At 42.6% G+C, this 12,030-nt stretch overlaps 1 protein-coding gene across 1 annotated transcript in view; it reads right to left on the reverse strand.

Annotated features, from left to right (window-relative positions):
• Nucleotides 1-3,565: 3,565 nt before the first annotated feature.
• Nucleotides 3,566-12,030, reverse strand: part of TDP2 (tyrosyl-DNA phosphodiesterase 2) — an 8,766-nt gene continuing 301 nt past the window's right edge. The window contains exons 2-7 of the mRNA XM_025216415.1: nucleotides 10,851-10,924; nucleotides 8,560-8,727; nucleotides 7,471-7,562; nucleotides 7,023-7,141; nucleotides 5,251-5,421; nucleotides 3,566-4,222 (exon numbers count right to left, since the gene is read on the reverse strand). Of these exons, the coding sequence (XP_025072200.1) occupies nucleotides 3,938-4,222; nucleotides 5,251-5,421; nucleotides 7,023-7,141; nucleotides 7,471-7,562; nucleotides 8,560-8,727; nucleotides 10,851-10,924 (909 nt within the window). The 3' untranslated portion in view covers nucleotides 3,566-3,937. The remainder of the gene's footprint in view (nucleotides 4,223-5,250; nucleotides 5,422-7,022; nucleotides 7,142-7,470; nucleotides 7,563-8,559; nucleotides 8,728-10,850; nucleotides 10,925-12,030) is intronic.

The following is a 12,030-nucleotide window of genomic DNA, read 5'->3' on the forward strand; positions in this document are numbered from 1 at the left end:
CCTAGCCCATCTACCCTCCACCCACCACCAGGGGTGGGATCTGTGTGGGTAGGGCACATGGGTTGGGACCCTGGGCAAGCAGGAAGCGGTGGCCAAGACTGGGATAGGTGGGCAGGAGGGGCCGGAGCTGGGATCACGGGGTGGTGACAGTGCGAGGCTGGGGCCCACGCCTGAGGCAAAGCCATGATCTGCAATGAATTGAGAGTGATCAATGAATTGGGGTTCAGGCACCAGTCCTCTTCCACAGCTAAATAAAGGTACTAATTGCAAAATTTTGCTGTCAATGTCCAAAGAGTTTTTGGTCACTTTCTAGGCATGAAAACTAACACTTAGCTCTTTTAGGTATGCAGGGTCTGATTTCCTGAGACATTGATTACCTGCATCTCCTGTTGAGTCAATAGAAAAGGCTTATATTCAGCACCTCTGAGAAAAAACTCATGACCTGAACCTCTCGAAGTTAGTGGATAAGTCTCAAAAAAACTGTTCTCCAGTCACCTTAAAAGGACTGAGGTGCTCAAGTCCAGCTTTACTATCCCTGTAAACAATTAAATCCAAAATTGAGGTCCTGAAAGTGCCTACTCAGCTGCTGCCTAACCTTGTATGAGCCTAGACATGTTTCCACCAGTGAAGCTCCTTAGGCACCTAAATATCTGCTTTTGTGTGTGCTCAGTTGCCTCTCTCCTAATGCCATAGGTGCCTAAGCCTGCTAAGATCCACAAACTAGACACTCCCTGCTCTGTTCTCAGAGCACACTGCCAGATTAGACCTCTCACAAAACATAGGCAAAGATAAGGCACTTACCCAACATGGGGGATAACTGGGTTCAATTCCCTCCTCTGCCTATTTATATCACAAAAACCACTGCAACTGGGCCTGAAACCCACATTTCCCCATTCCCAACTTAGAGTCTTAACCATGAGGCTTCGTCACTCTCACACAGTCTCTCTGTCCCAATGAAAATAAATGATTCTAAGGTGAAACAGCTCCAAAACAAGATGCTAAGAGCCCTACCCTGGAATACTCGGTAGCCCAACAGGGAGAGCATTCACCTGGGAGGTGCAGGGTGAAAGTCACTCAGACAGCAAAGGGAAATAAATCCAGATGTCCAGATCCTGATACAGATATTTATCTTGCACCCAATGGCTCAGGAGGCTACGGACAGAAAGAAAAGATAAGACTCCTTTCTTTGGGAAAAGCCTGGTTTAAAATGCCTGTCGCAGAAAAGGTTCACATCTGTAAATGCCCACCGCAGAGACGTGCCTCCTGATAGCTGGGAGCCAGACCAATTAATATGCAAAGGGGGTGATGTGACTAGGCCCCCCACCCATAAAAACTATAAGCCTTTCTCAATGAAAAGGAGGCCACTACATGTATAATAAGCAATTACTGGGGACAACAAATGAGATAACAGGAATGGGAGCAAAGATTAAAGGTTAATAACTACAGTTCTGAGGGGCAGACTCGAGTCAGGCACCTAAAGTCTCTGAGCCATGTAACAGGACCAGGCCCCCAGGGGTAGCTGTCATGCCCCCCCTAGTGGCCATGTGGCTCCTGCCCAACTCAATCCCCGAGGTAGGGCTCCCTTGATGACTTTCCTGCCATGCCTTGTTCTTATTAAAGATTAGGGTAGGGAGGCTGCCCATGAGCCTTAGTTCATTCAAGTCACCAACAGGCCCTTCCCAGACCCCACTGGTCTCTATTTTGCCCTTAAGCAAAATGGGCCCTTTTGGCCTGTCCATGGCCCCAGGGCACCTATAGATGTAAAGGCTAATTGCACGGCTCTGAACTACCCATACACCACGCCCCATGCCTTGCAGGTGTTTCTAAACTGCCACTCTCCTTTGTAGGGATCTTGGCTTTATAGGTCTCCTCCCTTTGTGTTCTCATGGGGCCTTTTTTAGTTTAGACCCACAATACCAAATCTGGCTTCTGAGCTTCAGCCTCCTGGCCCCCATCTCCATCCTCCTCTAGGCTGTGGGTCCCTGACCCTGCCAGTCTCTGGCTGTGGCCTCTCCTGGACCTTTAACCCTGCTCCCAAGCCAGTTGAGACCTTCCCGGGCTCCCTGGCCCTACTTGTCTTTCCTGGGCTACAAGTTGCTGACCCTGTCTCTCACCTCTTGCAGGCTACTGGCTTCAGCACCATATAGGGAGCCATACACTTGGCTCAAAGCTGTGGACTCCACTAGGTCGCCAGCCACCAGAAACAAAGCATTTAACAAAATATTAAGTGGTGCAGAAAAAGCAAAAAGATTTCTCATCAGGGATTCTGTCTCTCTCTTATAACACCCCCCTCATTCCAGTTTTAAAGTAGCAACCCAAAATCCACATTTTTCCATGATTAAAATGAAACACCACTAATATCTAAATCTAGATATTAGTGGTGTTTCATTTTAATCATGGAAAAATGTGGATTTTGGGTTGCTTCTTAAAAACCAAAAGCTGGGGATTTTTTTTTTTTTTTAATCAGAGAAAACCAGGATCCCTGTTTATTATTTACTAATCTCTTACAATACCAGAACTAGGGGATATAAAAGAAAACTATTAGGCTGCAGGTTTAAAACAAATAAATATAAGTTTTTTCACACAATGTGCAATTAAATTGTAGAACACCTTGCCACAAAATCTTGTGGAGACTGATAGTTTAAACAAATTCACAAAGGGTACTGGACAAATTCATGGAGGAAAAACCATGGCAGATAGAGGTGTTGCCTCTAAACTAGAAGTTCCTAAACTCTGAATGTTGGAAGCTGTACTGGCAGAGGAGTGGAAGGGCAGAAATTCTAGACATGCCCTGTTCACCCTCCTCCCAAGCATTCATATTCTGCCACCATGTGAAACAAGATACTGGGCTGGGCTAAACAGACCTTATGTAAATTGATTTAATAAAAGACCTCTCTGCCATAATCCTCCATATTTTGCAGTCTGAACTACAATCCTTAAGTTCAGGCACTTGGAGTCACGCTTTCCATTAATGCCTCAATATTTTTTTTTAAATGATGCCCTTCATGCAATTACCATGCCCTTAAAAAGGCATACTGTTTGCTCTCTCTCTGGAGATTTCATTACAACTGCTGCTCCAGCTTTATACAGTAAGATTTAAGAACATTCTGCTATTGAAAATAAGGCAGCAGTGGGCTGGACAAAGTATGATGACTCAGAAAGTGCATTCCAGGAAATCTAAGAAATCTTAAAGGGATTTCAAAATTTACCTTAAGCAGTTGAAATATGCATCTCCCTCACATCCAGGTTGGCAAGCTAAAACAAGCTAGTTAAAAAATGAAGAGCATAACTCCCATCAGACTGTGATTGAATTAATTTCTTCTCAAATAGCAGTGATACTGTTCCTAAGTTTGTTCTGCATCTTTTTAAAGCCTTATAAATAATGAGTTCAAAGGATATGTTTACATATCTACTCATTTCTTTAATAGCTCCACTGTTATCCTTGAAGTCAGGTCATTTAAATATAATTCAAAGCTTAGAGTTGCTACAAAGGGCTTCATGAAAAAGAAAACATGTACTGATCAGGACATTAGTGGTGAACAAAACAAAAAGGTATCATTATAAAAACACTTTAAATCAATATTTATTAAAAGAACATCACAACAAGGTGACTAAAACATGAGACATTTTAAATGAGGCACTGCTCTAATGCTTGTATGCCCTTTTGAGATAATATATTGTTTCTTTTTAAAACAGGCCTTTCATGTAATACTCCATACTCTCATTACAATTAACTATTTGTAAACAAATAAAGTGACAAAGAGAAACAAAGGAGGTTTTGGGTCTAAGATAATTTAGCAGACTTTCAGAGTGTGTACTACTCCTTAAAATTTATAAACTAAACAAAACCTACTTAAGCTAAAATCTGAATATTTTTTGCGGAGACTTAAGATTTAAAAAAATATATATTAATATGCTTCAGTGTACAAAAGTATATTTATAGTATCACATCAAAATTGCAGAGAAGACCCCAGTGATCACTAGGAAATTTGCCACAGTCTAATTTTTCTAATCCAAGTAGGTCCAAGCTTCGTGGAATAAGCTGCCCTCCTGCTGCTGCTGCAGCACGGAAGAATATGCGATCAAACCGCAATTTACACTTGAATGAGACATTCAGGTTGGAATTGGAGCCCGAGTCCCATGTATAGCGGCAGTGTGCAGGTTTGCCCAGAAACTCCCAGATGTCAAGAACGTTGTTAGGTAAGCCACCTATCTTAGTAACCTGAAGAGAAAAAACACAACACAGAGTATTATTTCCGTTAATATACTGTATTTTCTCAAATACAAACACACCCCTGAATAAGAGATGCACCTTGTTTTTGAAAGACAAAATGAAGAAAAAAAAAGATCTTTCCTTGAGACCCTCTGCCACAGAGAAAGTGTCCGCAGCTAGGGGATCAAGTGTGCAGCTTTATTTTTGCTTCCTCCCCTCAACCGCCACCAACAGAAGCAGAAACTGTTGTTACTGTATCTCCCTGCTTATAATGTGTGCCCCAATTGCAGCAGCTGGCTTTTGGAGAAAGGTGTATTATATGTAAGAAAATATGGTATTATGTTAAAAAGGTATTAGGAGTTATTTGCTAAGAATAGAACTTGGGTATTACACTGTAAATATTTGTTCTCCTGCCGAGTGCCAGGCATGAAAGTCGGGAGTATCACAACTCTATTTAAAAATGTGATAGTCCCCAAAGAACTCCAGAAATATGAATTATTTCACAGACCATCAACTCCTGTCATGCTTCCCAGTTCAAGACACAGTACAAGGAACTACTTCGCATTTTCAAGTGACTAATCCAATGCTGTATTCCTTTTACATGCATATACACCCACCCACCCACTCACCCTTTCTGTTCATTTCAAAGGAAGCTTTGGTTATACAAAGAATGCAGGGTTAGTGCTACTGTAATACTCAATTCTCTCACTTGGAACAGCTGCTAAAATTTCAAAAGCAGCATCTCATTTTGAGAGCTCAAATTTAGACACAGAAGACCTGCTTTTCCAGAGCTCACAGAGCTTTCATTAATTCCATCTGGAGTAGCAGATTGGGGGGAGAGTTGGAGGGGAAAATCAGGCTCCAGTTTCCAAAGTCAACCATGCTAACACAAAACACTCAGAAATACAGAATACTTTTGGAAGACAAGGTCAAAAGCAACAAAATTATGTATAAAGCAACTTAAGGCAGGAGAGAGAAAAAAAAAATGTATCATGGTACACCACTACAATAATTCTAGAGTCTTCAAAAGCATTCACCTCACGGTCTCTTAGGTTTGTATCCCCTCCAAATATAACAGTGCTCGACTCCGGTGCCTCCTGCATCGTCTTTAATACTAGCTTCAGTTGGTTTATGCGTTCTTCCGAATGGTCTTTTGTGCTCTCAAGATGGGAAGTCATAAGACAGAGGTCATTACCAGATACAGTCGCCTGTTGGAGAAATCAAGTGGCAAACAGTACATTATAGGAATATGGCAGCAGGTGAAGGACAAAGATAACATGCAAAGCACTGATATATTGAATGGTTGAAATTCTGCGTATTAACACTCGTACTGAAAAGGACAGAAGTAATTTACAACTTGATGTTGGACCTCTTTAGATCTGCTCTTGAAGGTACTCTGCTCAGTGAAGGTACTCCTCAAAAGCAAGTCCAAATGCCAGTTCATAACAATACTAAATCCAGCTGAGTTCCCAAGAATTCCCTCACTCAGATTTTTACTGAACAAAATAACTCCAGCCTTTTCCGAACTGATTTTGAGGACAGATTTTTCAGCTGTTTATTCCACAGAGCAACGACATCCACCTCACAGTCAAGGCACAATGTAGCTTTTAGTTACAAGCTAAAGTAGTATTTCTTTCCCTGCACTTAATCCTGATCTTCTCCAAAGTGAAATACACCTGCCCATATTTCAAACATGCATGTATTATATTAAGCTATAATTTTTATAGACCCCCCCTGGATAAATCTAGAACTGTCTGAAAGATCTAAAGGTTGTAAATATAAAGTTGAAGAATAAAAAATCAGTTTGTTAAATAAAAGATGCATGCTTCCCAAAGAGGAAAATGAAAAGCGTAGGCTGCAGTTTATGAAAACCAAATATTATATAAACTCTGGAAATGCAGAGGTCAGGTGCCTGAGACAGCTAAAGCAAGCTCTTATATCTCCCTCATCCTGTGTGCTCTCTGTGTAAGATAAACTTCTCTGACAAGTATGAGAGTCACATGACATGATAGACCAGGGGTCAGCAACCCCCAGCATGTGCGCCAAGCATGGCACACAAGGCCATTTTGCTGCCAGCCACGGAGCCCAGGCTGCTCCCAGCAGACAGCTGGGAGGCTGCAAGCCCTGCTGCAAGCAGACTGGACTCCATGGGCCAGCTGCAGCTGCAAGGCTGCAAACAGCTGCTCTGGGCTCTGGCACGTTGGCACTCCAGCACCTTCCAAGGTAGACTGTGTTTTTTTCAGCACTCCGACCAAAAAACGTTGCCTACCCCTGTGACAGACCCTTTATTTTGATGGCTTAAGTAAAAATCTTAGCTCCTGAGAAACCTGTATCTTGTATACTTTGTAGTTTTACAGCTGTTGTACACCAGTTAAGTACTTTACTCTGAATATACACTAACCACAAAAACATTTAAGGATCAAGAAGTCTGCAGGAGAAAACACCTGCCACTGAAGAGCAGTTAAAGAAAAAGTCTTGGTGTGGGAAAAGGTTAATGAGAAGGTGGAATGGGAATTTCCTAGCTCTTTGGTTTAGATTTTGTAATCATGAGAAACTCCATTGTTTTGCTCTTGTTGAGGGTGGGAGAAGTGCAAAGCAGTTTATGGTTGCGGATGCGATACATATCTGATGGTATTATAATAGGGCAAACTAATGTATACTATGTATTTTGTCACATTTGTCTTACTTTTCATGTTTACTGCTTATTTAATGCGTCTCCCCTAAGTTACAACCTATATATGCAACCTTACAAAGATATGTCCATAAATTAGATGATTAACTGCTTAATAATACATAAGAACCCACTTACATGCACAACTAATAGGTTTCTCATCATGGAAGTTGTTGGAAAGGGTATTATTTCTTGTTTTACTAATTTTACTCTTGAGTTTTTCAGCAGAATGGCAGTGAAATAACCATCTACATTACCTAAAGGGGAATAGGGAAAAGAAAGTTTAGTGCTGCAGGCACTGCATCCAACTGTTACTTCAAAAAGAATATTTGTACAGGTATGTTAAGATAAGAAATACTAAAAGTTTACAGCTAGCTGTTCTCAGCTACACAAAATACCTAGGAAATTGATTTCTTAAAACTAGTCTTTCCAAAAGGAAACACCTATGAGAAAGGCATGTTAATCACGAGTCTTTCATCTATAACTTTTACTAAAATTGGAGTTCTAGTAAATCTGGAATCTAGAAACCACAGAAAATAAGATATCCACTTCCCTTCCCTCCCCATGATTAGCCTTTCATGTTTACCTGGAATAACTGTGTAAGAAGCAGCTCTCTTCTGTAGATAGGAGAGGTATGGTGGAATAACCTCTTGTAGAAACACCACATCTGGACTGTACCTGTAAAAGCAAGACATGTTGACAGTCTAACAATGAAGGCAAGCACAGTGTTTCACATCATTAGGGCAAGTAAAACTGGAATGAGACTATTTATCTTTCCTGAAACAAGAAGAGCATCCATGGCCAAGTGTGCTTTACAATGTTTCCTGCCATGTAAACATACCACCACAGTTAGAGGAAAACAAGGAGCTGCAAAAAAATAGGATTATAATAATAAATTGCCTGTCCAGGATCTGCCTTTTGCCTTCACATCTGGACCTTACAAACACCACTGTCCCATTCAAATTTTATGCATGTGGAGAATAGAAGCAAAGTGACTGGAAACCAGGCTTCAGCACATGTTCTGCTCCATCTAAACACTTCCAACCAAGATCACTCAATCACACATTTGTGTAGGAAGCTGCTGCTGCCGCCTTAATTTAAAAAAGTAATTGACTTTCTCAATTTCTCCTGCATTCTACTTTCTTCTCAAGTTTTAGATTTTCAAGATGCAAGTCAAGTCACCACTTGGCGCGCACACTGCAGATTCTGTTGTTTTTTTACTTGTTTGAGTGACCTGTTTTATGGTTTGTCTTGGAATCTAAACCATAAAAAAGCCATAAACCAGAAAAACCAAGGCATGTAACATGGTCAAATCACTTGCTATTATGATCATGATCTTTGCATTTCCTTCCAGTATGACCTATTCCAATTCCACAATCAAAGTGAAGCATTACTGTAGTCTGATATTAAATATCAAAGTGGCTTATTTAAAAAAAAAAAAAGTTTATATGCTGCAGCAACTAGCTGGCAAGAGAGGCTGATAGCACCCAACTCTCTATTTGCTTCAACACTATATAGGTTCACAGCCACTTCTAGCCAGTCACATATTTTCATTTATCCAGATCGCTTTAGTATTATGCATTCAAAAATACTGTAATCCTGTATTTCTGCGAAGGTACTTTGAGGATTCATATCTTACCAACACTTAAGCCAATTTTAAGATGACAGCACTTACAATGCTAAATAAGAACAGACTCCTCTCGCTCTGTCTTGGAGATTTTCTAGATGTAGACCATCAATGTTCCATGTAATTAAAGAGAAGCTGCTGTCATCTTCTTGTTGTAGGCAGTCTGCTGTGCTGACTCCAGCACTGTCAGTAGTCACAACTGCTGTCAGGTCAATGCTAGAAAAAATGTTTAACATAGCACATATCACACAGAGTATTTTTGCCACAGTTGCTGCCTCACTTTTTACCACAAAATAATTTTAGATATATGTCTAACTATAAACATTTTCAAAATTGAAGAGAACTTGAATTTATCTTTCATCTAAAAACAGCTGCAATTAATCCAGTAACTGAAATGCACAGGCCTCTATCATATATATAGTCTTAAAACATGGCTATAATTAATGTTTTTCTTTTTCTCACTGACACAAGAGAAAGGACCGCAATCTGATTTTAAAGTTAGGTTGGTTTCTACCAGCTTACCTTTGCTAACTTCCTTAAATTTCTTAACAGAGCCAACAAACCAGTGCTTCTAACTTACACTTAGCTTGTAATGTGACTGCTTCTTTTCAAGACCCGAAAGGGTCCTTGAAACCTGAAAGATTGTCTCCTCTCGCTCCCAACTATCCAAGCCAGCCCAACAACAGACAGTCTTATCTCACAAGTCTTACTTCTCTTCAGTTTTTGGCACTGTTTAATACTCAAGAAGCTTACTGAGGAGACTTAATATTCAAAAGAAAAAGAGCTGTAACCAGTACATAGGTATAAGTGCCATGAGGTACCATAGTACCCAAACTGGTTTGACAGTGCTTGAGCATGTTTCACACATGTATGCATGCACCTGGTCTAAAACACCCATTGTACCCAGTATACTTCAACATGGCAAAGATCAGAATGTATTGGCAGGACTTAAATTTGCTTGTGTAGGTAGAACTAAACAATGGTTAGAACTTAAGTGTGCACTACAGTTCCTTTGAAGACAAAAAAGGCTGCAGCCAAACTAGATCCCAAGTGAAATGGGTACAATTAGACCAGAGGCGCCCAACCTTTTCACCCCACAGGCCAGATCTGGTGAATGGCCCCAACTCGGCCATGCGGGGTTTAGAAATTTGGCCGTGAGGGAGCAGTAGCACTGTTAAATGCTACCGCTGCCCCACTGCCAAATTTCCAGACCTGGGAAGAGATCCATGAGCTAGATGACATGGCTCTGGCAGTACAGCACCCCTAGATTAGAACAAATTCTATGATAGCACCTGTGTGTTTAATTGTATAGATAAAGCGCAGTAGATTGCATACACAGAGAAACTTTTGACCTTTGACCAAAATATTTTCTTCTCTACAACTCACACAGTGATAAATTACATGGCACAACTGCTGTACTTTGTGCCTAAGAAACAAGATCAGATTCCTACCCTACCATGCTTACGATCTAACCTGAACAAGACACAGTCAAATGAGAAGGTAAGAGAGGAATATTAGAGGAAAACGCATCTCCACGATTTCCCTACTACAATTAATTTTTAGATGCTATAATATACAACACAAGCTAAACGGATTATAATGTGAGAACATGACTGTATGCTTAACAACAGAAAGACAGCCATGACTGGGAGGGAAGCTTAGTAGATCAGAGGACAGAGGCAATTCTTTACTGGAGTTTTTTGTCCTAAAATTTTCCTATAGTACTACGACTGGAAGCACAAGCATGGGCTGGGTCCCCTTTAGCCATGAGTGTGCTGTCTACACTGGCACTACTTACTGTCAGCAGAACTAACATGATGGTGGCGGGAAATCTGCTTAAGTTTCTCAGGCCTCATGCCCACGGGAACACTGTACATAATTTAAAGATGTTATCCCAAAAGCAAAGGGAGTGTAGAGTGTTAAGCCAGCCCATCCACATCAGAAAGCCAAACTACTACAGGCAAGCTGAGCATGACACTACAGAAGTATGGCCGTGAACCACGGTTGTTTGCCTCACTACTGAGATACACAAGTACTGTACCCACCTTGAAGACAAGCCGGGTATAGCATATAAGTTAAATGCAGGGAAAGTGTGTTACAGCCCAGGCTGACCTCCCAGTCACCCTCCCTCAAGCTGCTGTAAGACATAGGCTTTTATGCCTATTCAGCCTAAGAAATATCCAGACAGTCTCAAGGCTTTCAGGTACAGACCCAAGATAAATGCTCATGTGCTAGCACCATCTCTTTGGGAATAAGGACTCCTGGCCCCAGCTTAGGTTTACTCTCTTCAGAGTCCTTCCCCCTTGTGCTCCATTCTCACATAGGACATGGTCCCTCACCAGGCGCCGTTGCCAGGTGTCCTGCTCACGTCCCGCTCATGCACTGGTGGCTCAAAGAAGGAGTCCAACGCCCTCTGCAAAGGGGAAAGCAGTTAGCTGTGGTAATCATCAGAAATCAGGCAGAAGGCGGGGCAGGGAAGCACCTCCCCCTTTCCCCAGCTTTGGACTCTAAATGACTTGATTCCTTTCTATTTAGCGCCCCTTCCCTCTGTGCTGCTGGTCGTAGCAACTGATGACAAAGCTCGGGCTGCTCGGAACCAGCTAGTCTCTGAAGCCACAGTTCTCAGCTTTTTTAGACCGGGGGCTTCTCTTCACAGGCTGGGGGGGTTCCCATTATACACTGGGGCCCCCCTTCACATACTGGGGCCCCCATCACAGGCTGGGGGCAGGGCTAGATTAACTCTTTAGTGGGCCCTAGGCAAACAAACTTGTGGGCCCCTACTTAATACTGTACAGGTATCCCTTGCCAACCACAGCCGAGTATCTATGGCTTAATTTTCTATCCAGGGGGTTTCAACCTTTTACTCCTGGTGAGTACCCACTTCTGGATGTGGAGCTGGGGGGGATCCCTGGCAGCCAGTTGCCAAGCAGGGGGGGTGGGCAGCAGCCAAATGCAAAGCGGCAGCGGCACAACAGTGGTGGCAGCACATGGCCCCCCACTAATCTACGCTGCCTCTGGGTATCTCCTGGGGCCTTCCCAAGTATCCCAAGGTGTGCATGTACCCCCAGTTGACAACCCCTACTATATACCCTTTTTGGCTACCACGGTATACAGTTTTGAGTAACCCAGTTTTCCATGGCCGCACATCAGCCTGTCACCTGCCATTTTTCCCATAAGCCTTTTGTTTTGCCAACCACGGGAACTTTCAGGAACCTAACCCCAGCAGTTGGCAAGGGAAACCTGTATAGTTATATTACTTTTTTCACTCGCTATAATATGCAAAATAAGTACAACTGGGCCTCTTCATCACTTAGGGCCTTAGGCATTTGCCTATGCATGAATCCGGCCCTGGCTGGGGGGGGGGGGGTGGAGGGTCCCTTGACAGGCTGGCGGGGCTCCCCATGATACACCGGGGCCTTTCGTCCCAAGCTGGGGGCTCCTTTCACAGACCAGGGCCCTCCCTCCCGGCCCAGGCCAGCTCTTGGCAGCGGGGCGTGGCGTGGCGGATGGCGGCGGCCG

The sequence above is a fragment of the Alligator sinensis genome, unplaced genomic scaffold, assembly GCF_000455745.1.
Source record: "Alligator sinensis unplaced genomic scaffold, ASM45574v1 scaffold969_1, whole genome shotgun sequence".
Classification (NCBI taxonomy): Eukaryota; Metazoa; Chordata; order Crocodylia; family Alligatoridae; genus Alligator; species Alligator sinensis.